General features: G+C 35.6%; 7 protein-coding genes across 8 annotated transcripts in view; 3 read left to right on the plus strand and 4 right to left on the minus strand.

Moving 5' to 3' along the window:
• LOC125832584 (psbP-like protein 1, chloroplastic) overlaps positions 1-5427 on the plus strand; it is a 132350-nt gene extending 126923 nt beyond the window's left edge. Inside the window, exon 10 of the mRNA XM_049511773.1 lies at positions 5418-5427. The gene's annotated coding sequence lies outside the window, so the exon portion shown is untranslated. The remainder of the gene's footprint in view (positions 1-5417) is intronic.
• LOC125832576 (replication protein A 70 kDa DNA-binding subunit B) lies at positions 23-6030 on the minus strand. 2 transcript variants are annotated; one of them, XM_049511760.1, is made up of 13 exons: positions 5860-6030; positions 5339-5485; positions 5064-5252; positions 4778-4955; positions 4404-4674; positions 4209-4311; positions 3995-4119; positions 3825-3903; positions 3604-3748; positions 3291-3451; positions 3084-3204; positions 2749-2995; positions 23-38 (listed from the first exon to the last, which is right to left on the minus strand). In XM_049511760.1, exons 1-12 carry the CDS (start codon positions 5985-5987, stop codon positions 2798-2800), a joined length of 1845 nt encoding a protein of 614 aa, XP_049367717.1. In that variant the 5' UTR covers positions 5988-6030; the 3' UTR covers positions 23-38; positions 2749-2797. The 2 variants fall into 2 exon arrangements, with proteins under 2 accessions (XP_049367717.1, XP_049367716.1); XM_049511759.1 differs by lacking the exon at positions 23-38 and having other exon boundaries at positions 2562-2995.
• LOC125832582 (probable aspartic proteinase GIP2) lies at positions 723-2092 on the plus strand. The gene has a single exon (XM_049511766.1). It carries the CDS (start codon positions 748-750, stop codon positions 2056-2058), a length of 1311 nt encoding a protein of 436 aa, XP_049367723.1. The 5' UTR covers positions 723-747; the 3' UTR covers positions 2059-2092.
• Positions 6031-6872: 842 nt separating the features above from the next.
• Positions 6873-10596, minus strand: LOC125832639 (uncharacterized). Its single transcript, XM_049511835.1, has 3 exons — positions 10425-10596; positions 7875-8717; positions 6873-7349 (listed from the first exon to the last, which is right to left on the minus strand). The coding sequence occupies exons 2-3, from the start codon at positions 8651-8653 to the stop codon at positions 7142-7144; spliced, it is 987 nt and encodes a 328-aa protein (XP_049367792.1). The 5' UTR covers positions 8654-8717; positions 10425-10596; the 3' UTR covers positions 6873-7141.
• A 2119-nt stretch (positions 10597-12715) lies between these two features.
• On the plus strand, positions 12716-15511 carry LOC125832452 (exocyst complex component EXO70E2-like). Its single transcript, XM_049511604.1, has 2 exons — positions 12716-12834; positions 12898-15511. Exon 2 carries the CDS (start codon positions 13256-13258, stop codon positions 15161-15163), a length of 1908 nt encoding a protein of 635 aa, XP_049367561.1. The 5' UTR covers positions 12716-12834; positions 12898-13255; the 3' UTR covers positions 15164-15511.
• A 2776-nt stretch (positions 15512-18287) lies between these two features.
• Positions 18288-19716, minus strand: LOC125832465 (presenilin-like protein At2g29900). The gene has a single exon (XM_049511615.1). The coding sequence runs from the start codon at positions 19635-19637 to the stop codon at positions 18342-18344; it is 1296 nt and encodes a 431-aa protein (XP_049367572.1). The 5' UTR covers positions 19638-19716; the 3' UTR covers positions 18288-18341.
• Positions 19717-20630: 914 nt separating this feature from the next.
• Positions 20631-21029, minus strand: LOC125832199 (uncharacterized). Its single transcript, XM_049511346.1, has one exon. It carries the CDS (start codon positions 21027-21029, stop codon positions 20631-20633), a length of 399 nt encoding a protein of 132 aa, XP_049367303.1.
• Positions 21030-22524: the final 1495 nt, after the last annotated feature.

A 22524-nucleotide genomic window follows, 5' to 3' on the forward strand; every position in this document is an offset into this window, starting at 1 on the left:
CTTTACTAACCAATCCTAGTGACTAGTGAGCATTCAGACTCAAAATATAATAAAAGTTCTAATATTCTCAATTTGGCTAGCCTCATTTCATAGAAATCTTCATCTTAGACATCTCTTCCAACAAGTATTTGGATTCTGCTGCATAATCAACTGAAGCAATAGCTCTTACTGTTATCCTTTGCCTTTTCTCATTGTTGTACCCTTTTGTTGTCTAGCTTTTCATTTGATATGCAGTTTCTCCCTCTTGAGAAATAGGAATATTCAGATAAGTTAGCCATAAACTGTCTAAGACTTAAAAACAAGCACAAAAATGAAAGGTTCTGAGAACTGTTTTACCTCTGATTTCAGCTTGTCAAGTTCATCATCAGAGTATTTTCTCTGCTTGATCATTGAATGCAGAGAGCTACGCTTCACCGCTTGCATCAGAAAAATTCAATGCCATTATATATCTGGGACCAATCAATGTATATTTTCATTAAGTTATATCGAATGGTGTAAACACGAACAAAAATTGCGGAATAAGTGGAGCATTCTGAAGTCAAATGTCAAATTATGCAGCTGTATTCCAATTTGCTGACTTTTTCTTCCTTATGAAAAATATCTCTCTGTCATAACTCATATCCATTCCCAAATCATTGACTTATTTAAATAAGCGATGGAGTTGACTTGAAAACAATCCTTCTATAAAACAAAACATGAATATTCTTCACAATTTCATACTTCCACATCACATCTTAATCTTGTATCATGTCTTTCACTAGCTACTGTTTGATCCTTTTTTGTTCACTTCTCCTCTCCATTTCTTCTTATTGCATAGGCCAAACTTCTCCCCAGACCAAAGCATTCATCCTTCCTGTGACCAAAGACTCATCTACTCTCCAATACATCACACAAATTGGTCAAAGAACTCCTCTTGTGCCCATTAAGTTAACAATTCATCTTGGTGGACAAACTTTATGGGTAGACTGTGAGAATGGTTATGTGAGTTCCACTTATCAACCGCTTCTTTGTGGCTCAACTCAATGTACCATAGCCAAAGTTGACACTTGTGCAAACTGCAGCACCAGTGCTCCCAAGATTGGCTGCAACGATAATGCATGTTACAACACCCCAGAGAATCCATTCATCAAGACTTTGTATAGTGGTGGTGAAATTAATGAAGATGTGTTATCGATACAGTCTACTGATGGATCAAATCCTGGTAAGTTTGTTAAGATTCCAAGCTTCATTTTCACTTGTGTTCCTACATTCTTGACTGAAGGTTTAGCTAGTGGGGTGAAAGGTACTGTTGGATTGGGAAGGAATCGTATCGCGCTTCCTTCCCAATTAGCTGAAATCTTCAGCTTTCCAAGAAAATTTGCTGTTTGTTTAAGTTCATCCACACAATCTTCTGGTGTCATATTTTTTGGTGATGGCATGATGCTTCCAAATATTGATGTGTCAAAAGATCTCATCATTACGCCGTTGATCACCAACCCTTTTGGTACTGGATCTGTTCCTTCCCTGAATGAACCTTCCTCAGAGTACTACATTGGAGTGAAATCTATTAGAGTCAATGGCAAACCAGTGACAATTAACAAAAAATTGCTAGGGGTTGACAAGAGCGGAAATGGTGGAACCAAAATCAGCACAGGGAGTCCTTATTCAATGTTGGAATCTTCCATCTATGATGTTGTGACTAAAGCATTCATCGATGAGTTATCAAATGCAACTAGAGTGGCTGCTGTGGCACCTTTTGAGACATGCTTCAGCTCAAAAAGTGTTGGTAGCACAAGGGTTGGACCAGCTGTTCCTACCATTGATCTTGTGTTGCAGACTACACGAGTTTATTGGAGGATTTTTGGCGCAAATTCAATGGTGAAAGTTAGCCAAGATGTGATTTGCTTAGGATTTGTGAACGGGGGGATTAAACGTACTGCTTCAATAGTTATAGGAGGATATCAACTTGAGGACAATCTTCTACATTTTGATCTTGCTAGATCAACACTTGGTTTTAGCTCATCCCTTTTGTTCCACCAAACTACATGTGCCAATTTCAACTTCACAACTAAAGCTTAAAAAGCTGTCTTTCAGCACTATCTTTACCCCCTTCCAAAATTTTATTTAATACGTAAAAGAGAAGTAACGAATGCTGTAGAAACTTTATGATCAATCAGATTATCTGAACTTTCTTCAGATGATTCTTGATTTCTAGTCGTACGCATAATAAATTTGGTAAACAATCCAATAATGAAGATGCAACAGGAAGGATTTCAGTGAAATGCTGCAACCCTTCCTATCTGATACTAAAGGATCACATGATCCTGAACCAATCTTACTTAGAATCGCAAATCCCAAGTTCATCTATGAAGAAACCATCTAATTGTAAGGCTCTTCTGTGTAATACTAATCAATAAGACCTCAAGTTACCTAATACTCTCTAGAGTCCAGGGAAATAAAGAGAAGATGTGTACAAACTGATATCCAGCAACAAGGAAACAATCTCTAGCTTTATCAAGTATGACCATGCAAAAGTTCCTTCTGTACACAAAATAAACAAATAAATAAACTGATCATGGATGTGATAACAAGAATTGAAATGCTCCATTAGATAAAATGTAGAACCATAATTAAATAGTGAATACACAACAAAATATGAACTGCAAAAGGTGCATCCACTAAAATGCAAAATGCTGAATTGCTATTAAGCAAAGACAGTGAGACATATTTACAACTGTTTTACTAACCAATCCTAGTGAGCATTCAGACTTTAAATATAACAAAAATAAATCTAATATTCTCAATTAGGCTAGCCTCATTACATAGCAATGTTCATCTTAGACATTTCTTCCAGCAAGTATTTGGATTCTGCAACATAATCAACTGGAGCAATAGCCCTGACTGTTATCCTTTGTCTTTTCTCATTGTTGTACTCTTGTGGGGCAACACTGACTCGGAAAAGGTGAGGAACCCATGTAGCTTCCTTCAATTTCATTTGATATGCAATTTCTCCTTCCTGAGAAACAGGAACATTCAGATAAGTTGACCACTAACTGTCAACACATAAAACAAGCACAAAAAAAAAGTCAAATGAACTATTTTACCTCTGATTTCAGCTTGTCAAGTTCATCAGCAGAGCATCCAAGTATTTTCTCTGCTTGCTCATTGAATGTAGACAGCCATGCTTCACCACTTGCATCAGACACTTTCAATGCCATTATATATCTGGGATAGACAAATAAAGGTAAAGACTTAAGTAGGCATTATAGGTTAATGAGAGGTTTTAAGATGACTATATATCCAATGTTCACCTCAAACTACACTCTGCATCATTCTTCTGGCATCCTTCACACCAATATCCAGACCCAAAAGCTTCAGTAACTTTCTTGTTGCATGTCTTGCATGCCCGATACCACATGGTTTGATCAGGCTTAATGAAACTTATATATGCTTTCAAGCTGAAAAACACAGGCTGCCAAACAGAATAATAATTTAATACAATGCTCTATGTACTAATGAGTCCTATTTTCTCAGTACAATAAGCTTCATTTTCAAAAGAACATAGTACTGAAATTGCTCACAAAATCAAGTTCACTATCCTCAACCAGGGTAAAGTATATATACCTTCTCCTCGCCAAGGGACAGGTTACTGGTTATATGAAGCAAGGAAACTCTATCAGTATACATAGATCTTGCTCCATTCTTGGTAGAGGGGCTCATGCCAGAGCCAATAGATGCCAAAGAAGTTTCTTTACCTTCAGAATCATACCTGAACAAAAACGAAAGTGTCCTTTAGTCAACTGAGACAAACAGAAAATCAATTACCCCATTAAGTAAAGTCATACCAAGATCTCAATTTTTTGGCTTCAGGTAAATCAGGATTCACTACAATATTGCTTTTGCTTAATGCTGATAAAGACACTCCTGAAACACAATTTAAAGGAACTATGAGATTTGGACAATGAAGATATCATGCATATAGAACAAGTTTTGTTGTATGAAATGAAGCAATCACCTTGGAAGTCTCCAACTTTAAGGGATTTGATTGCAACAACTGGGGATTTATCAGCCATGTCTAGCAGTTCTTGTCCAACATGGGTGGCAAGATCATTCCAAAGAGAAACAACAACAGTCTTCTTCCTGATACAGAAAAGTATATGACATTAACCTCACATTGCTAGAGAAAGCCAAAATCTACAAGACAGGTAGTTTACAGTATTTAAACATACGTCTCATCTGCAATAGTTATATCACGCTTAGGGACTGTCTCATTGTTACTCTTCCTCCGTATGCTCATTGTTGGAGATACACTTTGGACCACCCCAATAACATCTACAATTCATTGTTTGAAAACATTACTCCATGTTGAAAGGATATGAAAATGCAGCACAAATAATTCAAGCTTTGGGTTTGCAAGTTCATACCAACAAGCTCCCTGCCATTGACATATGGTCCCAATTCATCAATTGGGACAAAGTTAAATTTTGTCTCTGGAATAAAAGCTTCTTCATTGCTAGCCTCCTCAACTTGGGAAGCTTCATTCAAAGTCATCTCATAATCATTTTGTACAGTTTTGAACTGCTTGTTCGCAACTCGAAGAGTTCCCTTTGAAATGTAATATACTTTCCCCAATTCAAACTTGTCAAAAAACTTCTTTGCAGCTTCATTAAACATTGTAGCTTGTATTTGGGTACCCTGAAATAAAAGGTAAATCTTTGTTAGTTATACTATCAATCAAATAAAAACTTCATTAAATCTAGCACTTGCCAAATTGTAAGATAACTGAAAATGTGCTTACATCTTCATCAGTCAATTCAACATTGAACACACAGCCTTCTCCACGAGCATTCTTGTAAGTTCGCATATTACCCTTGCTAGTTACTCGAACCTTAATGGTCCAATTTCCTTGGTAAGGATTCAAAGAGACAAGTGGCTGAATTCTTCTTGTCATTGCCATTCGAGCAGACGGTGCCATGCTGAAATATCACCCACATACAACACAATTAACTTTTTCAGTACATCCATATCACAATATACCATCTGCTAACAAACCAGGAAAAACAAAAATGACGAGAAAAACTCACTTTCCACTTTGTTCATGTACAATTTGAGCAGCAGATTTAGTTTGATATTCCTGTTTTGGTTTCAAAAGAATCCCAGTCTCTTCCTGCTTTGGCTTCAAGACAATGCCAGTGTCTTCACTTTTCACTTCAACCTTGTACTCAGCTTCAAGAGCAGGAGACACTGACTCACATTTAGTTACAATCAAGTACCTAAATCAAATAAATCAACTCATTAGTGTCAAATATAAACCTTCAAATCAAATAAACATAACGTTAATCATTATAAAGATACTCACTTTTCATTCTTAGTTGGGATATCATTGAGGGTGTAATCAATAATCCGAATAAGACCCAGGTTCTGTATGGACCCAGATATAACTTCAGAAGACAAACTAGATTGAAGAATGCCCTTAATCTTCATTTTCCCATCATTGGCTGAAAACCTGCAAATGAAATATTTATTCATTTCGCTATAAGATATCACTTGATGATTAAAGACAATACAACATAAGAAACAACACATGAGACTCAAATAGTCAGCTAAGCCATACGAGAAACCCTAAATCTGTATAATGAACAATCTGATATTTCAAGTGCATCCCCCTCAATAGACAAATGGGAAGCAACAAGCTAACAAACTCATCCAATCGATTTAAATTAAAGAAGTCACCCTCACTTCTACACAAACAAATCGTGTACAGTAACATATACAAAAGTTTTTCGATAAACGAATAGATCTGAATGAAATACAAGTTTCTGATCGATTAAACCAACTCAAATGAAAAGAAAAAAAAAAAAAGCTGAAAAGCAGACTCACATGTATCTGTTGCCAGTGGGCTTGAGATCCACTACTTGAACAATAATTTCAGGAAGATCTGAAGAAGAATCCGGCGATGGGTTCGCTAAAATAGTTGAAATAGCATCTGGGCTGACCGTTTTTGCCATTGTTTCTCTTTCTGAGAAGGTAAAAGGCAAAGAAATGCAGAGAGAAAATAGTTGAAAAATGAAGTAAAAGAATGAAGGAGAAGTGGGGGTTTTGTACTTGAGAGTTTTTGGCGGGGATTTGTTTTTGGATTTTGGCGAAATTATTCATTTGATTTTACTGGCGGGAAAATGTTTAACTTCTAATTCCCGAGGGAAAAACTGACTCCTCAGTTAAATTTGCCGCCATTTATTTTGTTGGAAGCGGGGAAATTTTATAAAGTGAGAAAAAATTATGTTAAATTTTATAGGCATTTGTTTTGAAGAAACTTCTATTTAATATTTCAAGAGCGTTTTAAAATTAAAAATATTAGGAAAAAAAAATCTAAATTAGGTCTATAAAAAAAAGGATAAGATTTCTTATAATATATATATGAGCTTTGTTTATGAAAATCAAAATAAAATGGCATAATAGTTTGTAGTTTGGTGAATTGATGATATTTCTAATTTTAAGTCATAAAAAATAGATGGGTAAATTTGCATATTTTCTTGAAGTGTAGTCATCTATATGACATAGGAGCTCTTTCAATTTTTTGTAAAGTAGTACGATCTATCAGATCACAAGTACGCAAAATATTCAAGTTTTAGGGACAAGATTTTATATGAACATATAAAATTCTGGGCAGTAGGAAGAAACAAGATTTTCAACTTCTCTATAACAGTAAAAAAATTGATTTACAACTAACCGATAATCAATCAAGAACTTCATCTACACTGTATGTCAAAAAATGGATGGGGGAAACTTACAAACACTTAGGTAAGTCCCTAATTTCTGACTTATCAGCATCAAACAAAATCTGGAAAAAAGACTCCTGCTTATTTACATTTGACACAAACAATTGAAAAAAATCAGAATCCCATACGTTGAATGCCTTCGTAATCTTCTAATTAGAACTCTGGGACCAACACATAGCGATCCAAAGGACAGGCCAGTAAACTGGATGATCAAGTCATCATACTTTACCAAAATGCATCAAAGTAGCACTTTAAGTCCTTTTTATGAATGTCGTTACTACCAAACTCACCGGGCATGCACCACATCAGCACTTCTGTGCTAATCGTATTATTCCTTGAACCATGGCATCGTCAGAAACAAAGGGACTATTAGGAAAGCAATCCTAGGAACCGGAAGAGCAGCATGAGAAGCAAGGAAACCATTTTGTTTTCCCTGCATTTTCAGTTGCTGTCGGGGTCTTTGGCTCTGATTGAGGCAGCGGTTCTGTATGCAGCTCTGCTAATTCTAACTGAGGTTGCTTCTGCTCTGGGCTAGATTCAATTGGAGCAGCCATGCGCACTGAATAATTTTTATCCAGATTCCCTGACAGCCTTCATTTTTAGACAGATGGGTCAGTCAATCTCTCATTAATACTGGCATACATATGGAAATTGCAAAGAAGCATAATGTTCACATTGATACCTTTTGAAAGTCATATCTATGCAGAAACAGTTCATTTAATCTTTCAGTTTTTCCCTAACATTCTATTCAAATGCCAACCCTGATCCTATTACCACACAAATGAGAATCAGAAAAAGAAATCTATCAATAGATACATGTCTATGTTACCTAGTGGAAGATCAGGGTCCAGATATAAAGTCGATTATTTAAATGATGAAACCACAAGTTATAGTAAGTAGCAAACAGGTCATGCAGTAGGAGATAATAATTTATGGACCATTTGTCATTAGTCTTTGGAGGCAAAATGTAGGTATTCCACTATACTTGTATGCACAGAAAGAGAGATAGAAAGAAGTAAATGTTCCCACTAGAAATGATTGTCGACATTCTAAATTAACAATAGGGACAAAATTTTGCCAATGTATCATATGAGAGTTTGAGCGAAGATTGCCTACACTGGAAATGCAAAAGACATTGTATTGGTTCCACTTTCCATTGGTTTAGGAGAGATACGTCCAACAGCAAGAGATCTTTCATGATTTAAATCCTCATTTCCCCTTGAGATCTCCACTTCTGCCAATTCCATCTCATGACTTGACTGGTACGGAGAGAAGTCACACATAGCAGGGGATAAGGGGAAGTTTCGAGGAGTTCCTAGCTCACCCAGCTCATCCGACTGCCAAAAACTAGCATCTTTGGTAAAACTCATAGTACCCATGTGAATGCTAAATAATGATTCATGGGAAGTTACACTCCACTCTGCTGGATTTGCAGACTCATCTCTAGCAAACACTGAAGAAGGGATCCTATAAGATTTGTTTGCGGAGTGCTCCATTACTTGCATGGGAGGTGATTCTGTGGTTGACGAATTGCCAGAGCATGACCTGGAAAAACAGTGAGTCCCTTCTGACTGTGACATGGAAGGTGACACTTCATGGTTTAAGGGTTCACTACTAATGGTAGAGCTCCCAGAAACAGGATTTTTGTCGTCTGAAAACCGTGATTTGTTATCCTTACCAAGTTTGGGTAAGTTATTTGCATTAGCAGTGGAATCATCAGATTCATAATTAGCCTTGCCAAAGGGGTCATTCAGTGTCGAGTCAGGTGATGTATTGCAGGAAGAGTCTGAGGAACTTAAAGTTTTCCTGCGAGGGGAGACTTTAAGTCCTGTAACAGCAAGGGTAGGAGGTGTCCCTGATTTTCCATCAGTTGCAGTAACATGCTTAGGCTCCATAGCTGAAGACGTCTTACTCAATTCACCATGCAAAGTTGCCTTTACCAAGCCAAAAAGTTCAAACCTCTACTGCCATAGAAAGAACTGAAATCAGAGTCAATTCAATGTTCAAATCAATCAATGATTTAAATTTCAAATTGAAGTTTCAGGTATCAATTATCTACACAAGCTTCCTGCTTGGCCCTATGCTTGCAACAACGATTTCTGTGTGAAAACCCTACTTTTTTGTGCTACTGATTTAGGACAAGGTCGTACCAATATTGAGGTTATAGTCAAAGCAATCCTGCATTTTACTGCCCATGCTAAACAAGAGATTGGAAAGCCAAACAGCGAAATCCAGAAGAAAAAGCATGTACTACAGAATTCTTGCATGTATGCTAGTGCCATAGAAAACCATTATTCTGGCTTATTTGTTGTCTTTGGCATTTAAGAGTTCAACCCCTCTATCCTTGCTTAAAATTTTAGAAACTGTTGAACTTTGGCAGGAAGTATAGCAACCAGGCCTAAAAGTTTCTTTAAAACACACTCTTCCAATATACTGAACAACAATGTTTAACATAAGAGGATACAATCAACAAAGATGTCTTAACAATTCAATGGCTGCCAAAGACCTGCATAAGAGGGGATACAGTTTGCGTGATACAAAAGCAGTATTTTTTGACATTTTCACCTCAAGCTCTTGTGGACCAAACAATTCCACTACATCAAAGATAAAAATAAAAGCTAAAACAAGTCACCATAATCTTCATTAGCAAAAACAAAAATGGAGTCACCATATCTTGAAAATATGCAACTATAAGAATTCCTGAGCCCAAGGACTGCCTGTGTGTATGCAAAGGGAAAAGCACTGAATAGAAGGATAGAAACAAGCAAGATATATGTGTTTCGAGTTCTAATAGTTAGAGTTCCTCTCTCAAATCATGAATTATCCCTCAGAAAACAGTATAAGTAATAGAAGAAGAGAAACTACAAGGTGACACTAAAGCAAGGGACAGAGGACACAAGGGTTCGGACGACTGAGCTTGAAATGCACTCTCGCATACTCATTGTCACACTGAAGTGTAATAGTCGAGACTTGTCTTTTCAATCTTTTCTTCTATGACTAAACCAAGGAAGTTGATACACTTTCCTGATATGTGGTTGAGTGTATCTTAATGCTTCACATTGGCTCAAAAATTCCTGGCCAAGAATTTGCAATACATTCCAGTCCATTGGTTTCTAAGAGAAAAGCTTATATATCAATTAGTCATGATTTTTAGTTAACCAAATAGCCTCGACGGAATTGTCAGAAAAAAGAATAGCCTCCATGGAATTGTCAGAAAAAAGAATAGCCTCCACAGAATAGTCAGAAAAAGAATAGCCTCCATGGAATTGTCACACAAGTGCACCAAATGGTTCTGAAATATGTTTATCATAGCATCACTTCAAGAAACTATTTGGTTCTTGCTTTCAAAACCTACATTGCTCAAACTCTTCAAAAATGTCATCAGGTGTGAGTAGAATTCTCCAAAAGTAGTGCATTTTTGGAGAGTCCGAGCAACATTGTTCAAAACCTTTCACACTGCATCATCATGTTACCAACTCAAAAGAAGAAACAATAAACATAGTGAAATACTAGTGCAAATGCTCTCTTAATTAATCTTCTCCGTCCAATTACCCAGCAATTAAGCCGAAAATAAGAATAAAAGCAAAAACCCATCAGAAATATGCTACAATTAAGAAAAAAAAAATTGTAACATTTGGGATAACAATGAATAAAGCGAGAAATCACGAACCGTCCAACTATGGAGCCCAAAAACCGGCTAAAGAGCTGCAAAAGGAATGGGTCGTCGTCGAACCGGTAATTGCCGGCCGGCGACGACTGACCTGGGAGCTGATCTGAAAACCAAAAGACCCCTTTGACCCTCGTTATTCATGTAGTCTCTTATTCTGTGAAAGAATGGGGAGAGGACAGTGTGGAATGAATGAAATTTTTCACACGGAAACTGAACGGCAATTCTCACAGAGCAGCGACATTGTCGCTGGATTCCATGGTTTCCTTTTTTCCCGGAGTACGGTTTAGGAGATTAACACCGTGTTTGGCCCTATTCACAATAAGTTTAGCCAAGTTTACTTCTTTTTCTTTCTTTTTTTTTGAAAAAAACAATTCTTTAATTTTAATTTCTTACCAATTTAATATCAAAAAATTAGAAGATATTTTAATATATTTTACATAACTTTGATTTAAGACCAAAAGTTGAGACGGATGAGTAATAAGAAGAGCACAAAATCTTTTTGGGTTGTATATAAAAACATTTTTGAACATAATTTATTTGGTTTAGTACAATGTTATTGAAAATAATAATCTTGATTTATTATTGTGAGAGTAATTAATTTCACTTTTAGAATGAGATAAAATAATATTAAATAATTAATTATATTTTTAATCAAATAGAATAGAAAATAATCACAAAAATCTAATTATCTTATTCCACAAATCAAACGACTGGTCATACATTTGAAAAGTATTTTGTTCAAGTACGGCATTTCTGTAGAAGCAATACCATAATGTTAGGTAGTTAAACAAACAAGTCAAAATATTTTTTAATTATACAATAAGAGAGATGTCGAGTCTGTGTTGGTATTGCTGTTAAAAATGATTTATTTTTATAAATATTTTACTTTTAAATAAAAAATAATTTGTGTTTGGCTAATTAATCTGAAAAGTGTTTTTTATAAGCAAATTGTGGTTGACTAATCATTGTTAAAAAGTGCTTTTGAAAGTCAAATTACGATAAAGGGCAAGAATGAATGTATTTTTAATATTAAAATTATTTTATAGAGAAACTAGTTTAAATATTTATTATAAAAAAAATTAAGTTAAATTTTATTTTTATTAAATTAAAATATTCACATTCAATTTTTCAATCTATATTATAAATTTTTTGGAGGATTGAAATCTTTAATTGTTTTTTTTCTTTTTTCTAATCTTGCAAAAATATTGTTGTTATCTTTTTTTTCTGATTCTGAAAAAATACGTAAAATATAAAAAATAAAATAAAATAAAAAATTTATTATATAAAATAAAAAATAAAATTATTAAATGAAACTTATCCAAATATATGAGATACTCATATATTAATTAATTACTAAAGTTTTAAAGAAACACAAGATGCGAATAAATTTTATTCCGGTTGTTACTATTCTTTTAGCACACATAGGTGAGAGGGAAATAAAAAGGTGACGCAAGCGACAGGAAATTTTATTAGCCAGGCGCATACGTTAGTCTGACTAGGTATATCATTAACACGTCAACGTTAATTAGTACTCTGATGGGTCGATCATCCAACCCGACCCGTTTTCTCTCTCAATACTCCACCATAGTCAATAGTCAAAAGCACCTTGAGTAAAATCATAGACAACTCCCAAGAATTACAAATTACTTATTAATTAGAAAATTCTGATTTTAGTTATGCTTTGGGCATTATTTTCTTCTTATTGTACTTGGGTAGGATGTATTGGAGCTCAATATTTTTCAGAAACAATCTCTCCATCCTCTTCAGACCCCATTTAATAGGATTTTACTAGATTTGTCGGTGATTTTAGTTTTTTGGGTTTTCCACTCGATGTCCGAAGCTCACATTGAAGTTCCGACTAACTGTATCTGAAGCCCACATTGGTTAGCTGAATTGATTAAGGGTGAAGCAGTTGCACCACTGCGTCACAACCCATGGTGGTTTGATTTTAGTTAAATGAGAAAGAAACAACTTCAAATTTTAGTCTTTAGTCTTGGTTAGCTGATTATTTTTTTTAGCTTAGTCTGTACAACAAGAAGTTTCTTTCTTCTTCCCTTTTGACCACTAAAGTTCTTGTATTTTAATGGAAAAGTACTTGTTGGAAATTCAACAACAAATCTCATTCCTCAATACTACCACTATGCGATGTACCCTTTTGTCCTTATTTTGATTGGGCCATTATCTTCCACTAAAACGCGTAAAGGTACTATAATCTTTCTATTCAGAAACTCTTGTTTCAATAACTTCACATCTCATCATCCCCTTTACTATATTTTTTAGATATCTTTTGTCCTTTTCTTGACTCAAAGAACCAATCTTTGAGGAGAGAGCTCCAAGAAACAAGCATAATCTTGGCTTTAGCTACATAGTCTTTTAATCCCTTTTTAGCACTTGAACTTTGGTTTTGTTGTGTTTTGGTTTTAACATTCTTTTTAACTATATTTGGTTGTTGATGACTATCTTAATAAGTTTTCATGCCCATTCCTTGATGGCTGTTAATCTTTTAATGTTAGTGACCCTGAAAGAGTTTAAGAGATGTACATCCCAATTTTGTGTCCTTTGTTGAAACTTGTCATATTTCATTAGAGATTCTTGACCTTTTTGAGGACTTGAGGTTTATCTATGGGGGTATTTTCTGGTCATTAGTCTGTGTTCTGAATTCTGTTGAGGACTTGGGGTTTATCTAAGGGGTGGGGAGCAGCCTTTTGTCCTTCTTGATTACCTAAAAAATTAGAGCTTGAGGTTGGTTTCAAGATTCAGTCAGGAAGGATCATCCAAAGTTTAGGCCTTTTACTTTAAATCAATCTGTTTTACCTGTTGCCTGAAAATGGAGGACGATAAATCGGCGGATCAACATGTAATTGCTGCAGCTCATCACCTTGTGAAGGCGTTAAAAGACAGGACAAGCTTGAGCGATGAAGTTAGAAGAACTCTAGCTGATCTTGACATTCATTTGGCTGCAATGACTGAAGCAAAAGAGGATGAGACCACAAGTTTCAGAGAGATTGAAGGTCGGTTTAAGTCAGCTCAGGCAAAGATCATGTCCTTGAAGTCAAATTGTTTGAAGATATGGGATACTGGTCCTTCTAATCAACTTCTTGAGTATCTGCAAAATGTAGAAGAAGTTCGGAGTATAATAGTGAGCTTGGAAAGTATGGTGCCAAACAAGTACAGGAAACAAAGCAGACTTACTAACCAAGCTCACAGTGCGTTGCAAATTGCAATGGTAAGGCTGCAGGAAGAAGTTATCAATATTCTTGCGCAGAGTAAGCAGTGTTTTGGGCATGCATATGTGTCGTTCCAATCTAGTGAAGAGATAGCTGTTGATGAGGAGACGATGGTCTCAATTGAGGATGACTCAGTTGAGGGAACATCTTGTCTGGATAGTAGTAGAGCTGAATCAGAAGAATGTATAATAATGGATTTGGTCCATCCAGGTGTTGTTCCTTATATCAAGTCCATTGCAGATCTGATGTTTGCTTCACATTACGTCCAGGAATTTTGCCAAGTTTTTATCAGATTCTGGAAAGATGCATTGTATGAATACTTGGGGCTTTTCTGTATGCAACAAATCAGCATTGAAGATGTGCTGAGAATGGACTGGGCAAGCTTGAATTGCAGAATTAAGAAGTGGCGTCAGGCAACGAAGAATGTCATTGCATTCTATCTCCCTAGTGAGAAAAACCTCTTTGATCAGATTCTTTGTGAGTTTGGATCTGTTAGTTCAACATGTTTCATTGAGGTTTCAAAGGATGCCATGATGTGTCTTTTGAATTTTGGCCAAGCTGTAGCTATTGGCCCTCTTCTACCAGAACGTCTTTTTTGTTTACTCGACATGTATGAGCTTCTAAGAGGTCTTTGTCAAGATGTGGATGCATTGTTTTGTGAAAAACATGGTAATTCCATTCAAGTGGAGTACCATGAACTCATGAAAAATCTTGGAGATTCTGCAAAAGCAATCTTTCTGGGGTTGGGGAATCGAATTGCTTCAAACACTTCAACAACTCCCTTCCAAGGAGGAGGTGTTCATCCTCTGACCAAGTATGTTATCAATTATTTCATGCTTCTGTCAGAATATTATGTTACCCTGAGATTCCTTTTAGAGGACAAAGAGGTAGAGAATTCGGGTGAAGTTGTCGATGCACTGGTCAGGCTCGACATTTCATCCGAATACCCATGTCCACTGGCTCTTCACTTGCAGTCAATAACATCCAGGCTCGAATCCAACCTTGAAGATAGGTCCAATTTATATAAAGATGATTCTTTGAAGCACATCTTTTTGATGAACAACATCCATTACATAGTCCAGAAAATCAAGAATTCCAAACTCAGAACCTATTTTGGTGATGAGTGGATAAAAATACATATTGTAAAATATATGCAGCATGAAAAAAGCTATGAGAGAAAAACATGGAATTCAATCATATCTTTGATAACCGGTTATGAGAAGTCAGGGAAGGCAGTTCTGAAGGAGAGGTGCAGAAATTTCAGTATTGCTTTTGAGGATGTGTATAAGAACCAGACAGGATGGACTATTCCAGATATTGATCTTCGAGCTGATTTGAATGTTGCAATCGAGTTAAGGGTCGTTCATGCCTACCGTACATTTGCTGGACAGGTGAAAAAATCTCTCAGTGAAAAGCACATCAAATACACAGAAGAGGACTTGGAGGAGTATCTCCAGGACTTTTTTCAAGGTTCAGCGAAGTCTCTTAATCATCATTGGAGGAGGTGAAAGTTGAATAACAGTAGTAGTATATGTTCTTTTTTTCCTGCATTGAGCGTTTCAATTGTCTTATCTTTTGTAATTTATCAACATTAGTGTTGTAGTCCCCCCACCCCCACCCTAACACACACACACACACAAAAAATGTATAGTTGTCCATAGTTTTCGAGTTCAATCTACTATTGTAACTTTATGGTATATGCATTCCTTTTCATCTGTGTTCCACTCTCATTCTTGATTAACACTCTCTTGCTGATCATTTGCAACATGAGTGTTCCAAATCACTTGTCATAGCTATGTCGTTCAGATTCCTAAAAAATGTTTCCCCAACGGTGTCAGAATCCTCCAAGAAGGCACTATTTTTGGATGATCCAACACTCGTCTGTTGTAATTTTTGGGAAGTCAAAACAATGTAGGCTAAAAGCGGTCACAACCACTGAACCATAAAGGTTGGAAGACAGAAGATGACTTTAGATATTAAAGTCTGAAAGACAGGCCTAACAACTTTAGATATTCAAGTCATGGCATTCAATACATCTGTACAAGTAAAAGGCAAAACTTGTATGAGCACATTCTCAGCCACAAGATCAATTTTGTCCGATCAAATCATTTTGATTTATTCTTTTCTCGGTGTTAATACTCTTTACTTTGCAGAAATTCAGCACCACATAACTATCACTGAGCATTTGTATCATTAATGCTTCATAATTGAAGTAAAAGTTGTTTCAAGTCTTCTTCCTTGTACATGTATCTGTAGTTTTCAAATTAAAAACCTATGTTGGTGTGAAGGTCTTGACTCTATAGAGGGAACAGTGGCGCTAGGGGCTAATATAATGGTGATAGATACATTTATGGGGTCATTTGGTAGCTGGTTAAGAGCTAAGTAATTCATCTATTAAATCTTGCATAAGTGGCAGCATCTTTTTGCTATGTATAAAACCCAACACACCTAATATAATGTTTGGTTTGCAATTTAGAAACCCACAAAACTAATACATATATAAGTTAGATAATCTACATATATTTTATGCAGGATAGAAGATGGAATAACTAAACACTGCACAAAATAATAAATAGATTCCATCATAATTGATCTTTGTATCACTAATACCGGCATAACTCTAACCAATTAACAAGCAACCCCGACTATTCTGATTAGATGATTTTCCTAGTGAAGTTAGAAATTCAACCTCCTGAGAATGAAAAAACAGGTAAGAACTAAGCAACAATGCAAGAGCACTATTGCATTTAACACTCAATCTGCAGACAATTGTTGGCAAGCCAATTGGGGAACTTATAATTGTAGGAAGTACTAAAGGTGTGTACAATTACTACCTTTCACCAGTGTGGAGAAAGGTCAGAAAGAACGACAAGATTATCCCACTACTGTCAGAAGTATTTTCAGTAACAGAAACAAAACCTCGTAATCTTTAACTAATCAGAACACGTTACCAATGATCAGGTTGACTCATGTTCAATCACTCCAGTTTACTCGATCATGATCCTTTTTCAAACAAATTACAGGTCAACAGAAACTTAGTCATTACAGGCAACTGCAGTTTCTCAGATGAGTTATACAAGAAATACACGCTTCTCTCAGTAACCGTACTTTCAGTAGTGTCAAATAACAATAAAATCCAATACTTATCTGTCTAAGCAGTCACAACTCGCAAGTATAAAGAACAAACAGTGTAATAAAATAGACAAATTGACATAATCAATTTGACAAAGAATGTGAGGCAGAGCTAACATAAGATGCCAACTCCTGCTTCAGAGACTTCAGATTTTCCTTGGCATTTATCTTTATGTCCCTGAATATTCTCCTCTTTATCCCCCCTGTTTTATACATGAAATCACTCCTACTAACTTCATGGAAATCTTTTGGCAAAAGTGTCAAATAATTGTTGAGTTTTCAAATTACCTTTTCCGCAATAAGGAAACCAAGGACTAAAATTTGTTAAGCGCTTAATGTTCTAGTCATGGTTTTGAACCAAAGTTATAGGTCCAATGACTGCAGCTTTCAAAGAGCACGGTTCTCTTAATTTTGTATTTACGTTCTGTCAAATGAATCAAATTACTTCCCTCAAGCATAGTGGTTAGGTACATTACCGATGAGCCATGTTGTCTCAAACAGACGATCAAGACTCAAAGCTTACTTTAACAATAGAATAAACAATACTTTCTGCTGAAATTTTGATGATAAAAAGCTATTTTTCACACCCCAAAGTCATGGTCAGTCAGTTGGATGACTCTATTCAACCACATTTCCTCTGCAATGGAAAGAAGGAACTCACCCTAAAAATTGTCAAAGGCACTCAAGCAATTTGAGTATAATATGTCTAAGAAGTAACACAGTGAAACGCAAAAGAGACACGATGATGATCAATCTTGTGATTTTGTTTCACCTTTGTGTTTGTGAAGGTCAATCATGAAAGACAACATTTAGTTAGATTCCAGAAATGTGTCTCTCTGTTAATGAAACTGTAAAACTGCATCTGACTGAAACAAAAAAGATCACCCAAGATTATTTTTCCTAGATCGAAGATATCAATCACTTCTATGACTGATCCAATAAAAAATAGAAAAAATACTTTATAGCAATAGTACATATTTGTGGGTCTTACTAAATTCAAGAAAAAGTGTCCAGAAAGAACTATAATCATTTCAGCCATACTTCACTTTCTTAGTCCTCCCTCTCTATATAGCTTGACTCACAATTACTTGAGCGTTGGCCCTGACACCTTGTGCTTTCCTAAAATCAATTTCCTTCCTGCTTTAGGTTATTGGTCACTCTGCATGCGGGCAAGAATACCGATAGTTAATGTCATCTGCCAATTATAATTGGTTTTTCTATGATATGTATGCACCACTATAAAAGGCATAAGCTATATGCCAACCTGTTGGTGTTAATGATTTTCTAGGGTCTAATTCGTTTAGTAGATAGCGCAGATAGTTCGTATGTTTTGTATCCATGGAGTGGCACTTCTTCACTTCAGACATCTTGAACCACTACCTGCTTCCCTTTTATTTCACAGACAATTTTTGCCTGCTACAACTAATCGATCAAGACTTGCAATTCAGCCAACTTGGAGCATGGTCCAAACAATAACAAAGATGTTATAACAGATATTATGGAAGAAATATCATGAATTGAAAGTAATCCATTGTCAACGAGGAAATTATGTTCCTAAAACATCAACAGGTTTATCGAACATTGTACAACAAAGGTCTCAAGCAATAGCCGAGTTAACAAATAAAACAAGACACCTAGCAGAACGGACACAGGAAGAGCAGGCAAAGCTTTCTGATAAAATGCAAGAAGCATCAGAGTGATACCAAGACCAGCTATAATAGCAAGATAGCATGCATAAACTGTCATGAAATCATACATTGCAGCCCTGGCAACTAATACACTGTAGAATATGAAGTCTCCTAGCCCCAGCTTAATAGCACCTGACGATCCCAAACCAATTCCTTCAAGTGCAAAATCATCACTTGGCCCTTCCTGTAAATTCATTCGGACATTTATCCTATGCTGAATTAGCGGTGCAGCCAGCTCAGAATCTGGTCTTGGAACTTGACCATCCTCCACATCAACAGCATTCCTCTTGCCGATTGATGGAAGGCTTTCAAGACCAGAATTTGATTCCAAACTAGAATAGACAGTTGAATTCAAGTTGGACCTAGATTCCAAATTTTCATCAGAGCCAATATCATTGTCCCGTCTTTCTCTCCATACTCTCCTTTGCACAACAGCACCCCTTTGAACTGAGTCGGGATTAATAATGGGACGAGCTTCATAAACCAAAGCAGGGATATCTTCATCCCTAGATATTGCAAGCTCAACAAGTAGCCTTAGAGGTCCACCCGGCAACAAAACAGCTGCTAGGTCATACAATGACATTGCAACCAAAAGCACCCAAGTTGTCCATTCAGGCAAGAGTGTAAACCAATAGGCAACCAAAACTCCAATAACAACCAAATATACTTGGGTAATTATAATTGCCGTCTTTGACATGAACACAGCCAAAACCCCAACAACAGTGAAATTAAACAAACTCAATACAAAAGTAACGCAATCAATGGGAATCCTGAATTTTCCGATCAAGAACAGACATATTTCACCACCCATGAATCCCAAAACAAGAAAAGACGAGAAACCCATGTAGTATTTCAAGAATTTGGTGCATCTGAAGTAGAAAAGTAAGACCAAAAGGAATGTAACAGCAGTGACAACAACAGCAAAGACTAAAGCATTCAAAATGGCACCTTTCAATTTATCCCAGTTTGAGTCTGAGCTGCTCTCATTATAGGCAACTGTGGCTATTGAGGTAAATGAGGGACCTGAAGAATCTGAATCATTGTTTAGTACTGAAACAAGGATAACCACCAATAGCATGCAAATTGAGACTGGTGTTACGATTCTCACTATTTCTTCACCCAGTGAATCAAGAACGCTTCTGGGCTTTGAATTTTCGTCCATTGGAACCCTAAAATTGAATTAACCTTCGGATTCCGGGAACAATTTTGGATTTTCAGTGCTCAGTTGATAATCTGGGAATATTTGGGTATTTCCAAATTTGACTTTGGATGTTGAGAGATTTACAAAACGGTAACCCGACCCGAATTGTGAATTTGTTAAGCTGGCCTAATCCACGAGTCTGGCCCAAACTTAGCAATGATTGGGTCACATTGTATTTTTTTCTACTTAAATTCCAAATCTGCCAAGTTCGGTGGGACAAAGCTTCACTGCGCTACGGATTAATCCGATGCCACAAGCTCGACTTTAGGATGGACCGGGTGAGATTAGATTCATAATTTCCTTTATGAAATACCTTTGTTATACCAACTCAGTCACTCATGCGTAATCAATGTTCATATTTGAAGTTATCGATTGATGTTTATTAACTAAAGTTGAACTAATGGATATAATTTTTTTATGAAGAAGTAATTTTAAACTTCAATTTCGAGAATTTTGCCATCAAGACACCAATTACATTACTCATAGAAGGATTTAACTTCTCTGTCAAAGCAAACTATATAAGCTAAGGAACCATTCATGACATGATAGACAATTGATCTAAAGATCACACCAATACTCAAGACAATAAACTACAATTTGAACTTTATTTTGAGCAAAAGGATAAAACTACTAGTTCGTATCAAACTCGTTTCTATTAATATTTTTCTTGAGTCGAGGGAAAATTAAACACCATACCTTATTTATGAAGTCACATGATTTATTGTTGACGTTGTAAATACAATTAATTCATGCCAAAAAAAACTTATGTCAAAAGTCATAGCCACAAAACAATATTCCAAAGATAATAAACTACGACATCAAAACTTTCAATTACTCTTTTTCAACTCTAACTCAAGACCTAAAAGTGGTCTTATACATGACTGGCAACGTACCTTAGAAACACAAACCAAAAGATAGTCAAAGTTATAAAAGAAAACCTAGTGTTTAAAGGGGTTAATTCTCCCTAACAATTAAACCAGTAACAGTGATAACAAATGCAGCCCCTAAGTTAAGGGTTCTGGAGATAATGGCACCACCTTCCTTGCCAAATATTGTAAAGACCACATCAAAATAGTTGAAACAAATCAGCGCGATACCAAGCACAATCAGGAACATTGATATTTGTTGGACATTCGCTCTCCTTTCATCAAGGAGCAAGATCCACTCGTCTTCTTCTTCATCATCTTCCAGTGTATTTGTTGTCTTGATACTACTAGCAGTATCATCTACACACGCGATAGTAGTATCTGCATCACCACCACTACTAGTATCTACACATGCCTCTTGCTTCTTGTTACCGTGCTTAAAAAAACTAGAAATCACATTGAGAGTCGTCTTCTTTTCCTCCTCCATATTGTGCCTAGTCATGATAGAACTAAAAATTTGATTAATCAAAACCACAGATGCGAATTCAAGATTTTTATTTAATTTTGATGGACTTTGTTAGATTTATACCCGTGTGTCCATTATAAATGTAATCTCTTTGTTGTCATGGTTAAACTACATACATCATTTAAACTTTGACCAATTTTTTTTTTATGTATGTTTCGTTAAATTGAAAAAGAATTGCATCATGTAATACTTTTTGTTTAAAAGGTAAAAACACCAGCGGGAAAGAACTAAAGCAATTTAATTTGAACAAATCTAAAAAAAAAAAAAACACAATTCATGAACTCCATAATGTGAGAAGCATGCTACATGAACCAATGACGGAAGTAGAATACCACATACGAATTTACGAGAATTCAGTGTATTTTGCACAAATCATGTATATACATTAAAAATATTGTAAACTATGTTATTATTTATATATTAACTTGAGATCGTTATGGAAAAGTAAAGAAGGGGAGAGAAGTCTAACCTGTGAAGTCTAAAACGTTTGCCGATTCTTCTGAATAGAGAAACCTAATAAATTAATATCATGCGCCAATACTATATATATATAGAGAGAGAGAGAGGGGATAGCTGGCACTTAAAAAGTTAAGTGTTTGAGTCATAGGAGATTAAGGACTCATGTCATTAATTATTGGTAGGACGTGGGATTAATTTTTAATTAGCTAATGACCACATACGATGCGTGACCATTTTCTTTATTATAAATTTTGAATTAACCAAACTTTTGCAAATAGCCACTATAATAAACTTAATTACGCTCCATATCTATAGTTTGCATATTTACGGGTTGTAGCTACAGTTTAAGCTACCTCGTTTGTATAAGGAAAAATTACTTGGATGGGTACCTTTTAATAAATAATTAGTGATTTTAGCGATATTTTTTTATTTATTACCATTTATAGCAATACATAGCAATACTATGTTAAATCTGCAATATGTATTAAAAGTGAGTTATGTATGCAATATATATGTATTATAACTGTTATTTTAAATATATTATGCTTGTTTGGTAAGAAATTGACACATTATATTATAAGTGTATTAAAATATGTGATAAATGTATTTGGCATAATACATAAACATGTAGGCACTTAAATTAAACTTGTATAAAATTGAACAAATAGACACATTCATCTTACATGGCACCCTACATTGCAATTTTGTGTCCTACGTGGCGTCCTGCGTGTATTATGCCACGTAGGACACGTATGTTTACTTGTTCAATTTTATATAAATTTAAGTGTCTATTTGTGCACACTCAAAGTTGGAGGACATAGTTGTCCGTTGAAGCCAAGTTAGGATAAATATTTTCTTAATATAGTATATTTATGTAAATTTCCCTTTGTATAATTCATGGATTTGTATAATTCACAGGTAAATTTGTATAATTCAGTTATTTTTGTATAAACTCAAAATAACAAATTTATACCATTACAAACATCAGAAGTGTAAA

Source organism: Solanum verrucosum, unplaced genomic scaffold (genome assembly GCF_900185275.1).
Source record: "Solanum verrucosum unplaced genomic scaffold, falcon-dt-bn FXZP01000009.1, whole genome shotgun sequence".
NCBI classification, from domain to species: domain Eukaryota; kingdom Viridiplantae; phylum Streptophyta; class Magnoliopsida; order Solanales; family Solanaceae; genus Solanum; species Solanum verrucosum.

Coding starts and splice junctions, on each gene's coding strand:
- LOC125832199 (XM_049511346.1), bottom strand. CDS start 21,029: ATGGAGGAGGAAAAGAAGACGACTCTCAATGTGATTTCTAGTTTTTTT.
- LOC125832576 (XM_049511760.1), bottom strand. CDS start 5,987: ATGGCAAAAACGGTCAGCCCAGATGCTATTTCAACTATTTTAGCGAAC. Junction 4,956..5,063: donor GTACATGAACAAAGTGGAAA/GTGAGTTTTTCT, acceptor GTGATATTTCAG/CATGGCACCGTCTGCTCGAA. Junction 3,749..3,824: donor GCCAAAAAATTGAGATCTTG/GTATGACTTTAC, acceptor GTTTTTGTTCAG/GTATGATTCTGAAGGTAAAG.
- LOC125832452 (XM_049511604.1), top strand. CDS start 13,256: ATGGAGGACGATAAATCGGCGGATCAACATGTAATTGCTGCAGCTCAT.
- LOC125832465 (XM_049511615.1), bottom strand. CDS start 19,637: ATGGACGAAAATTCAAAGCCCAGAAGCGTTCTTGATTCACTGGGTGAA.
- LOC125832639 (XM_049511835.1), bottom strand. CDS start 8,653: ATGGAGCCTAAGCATGTTACTGCAACTGATGGAAAATCAGGGACACCT. Junction 7,350..7,874: donor ATGTCTTTTGCATTTCCAGT/GTAGGCAATCTT, acceptor CTAAAAATGAAG/GCTGTCAGGGAATCTGGATA.
- LOC125832582 (XM_049511766.1), top strand. CDS start 748: ATGTCTTTCACTAGCTACTGTTTGATCCTTTTTTGTTCACTTCTCCTC.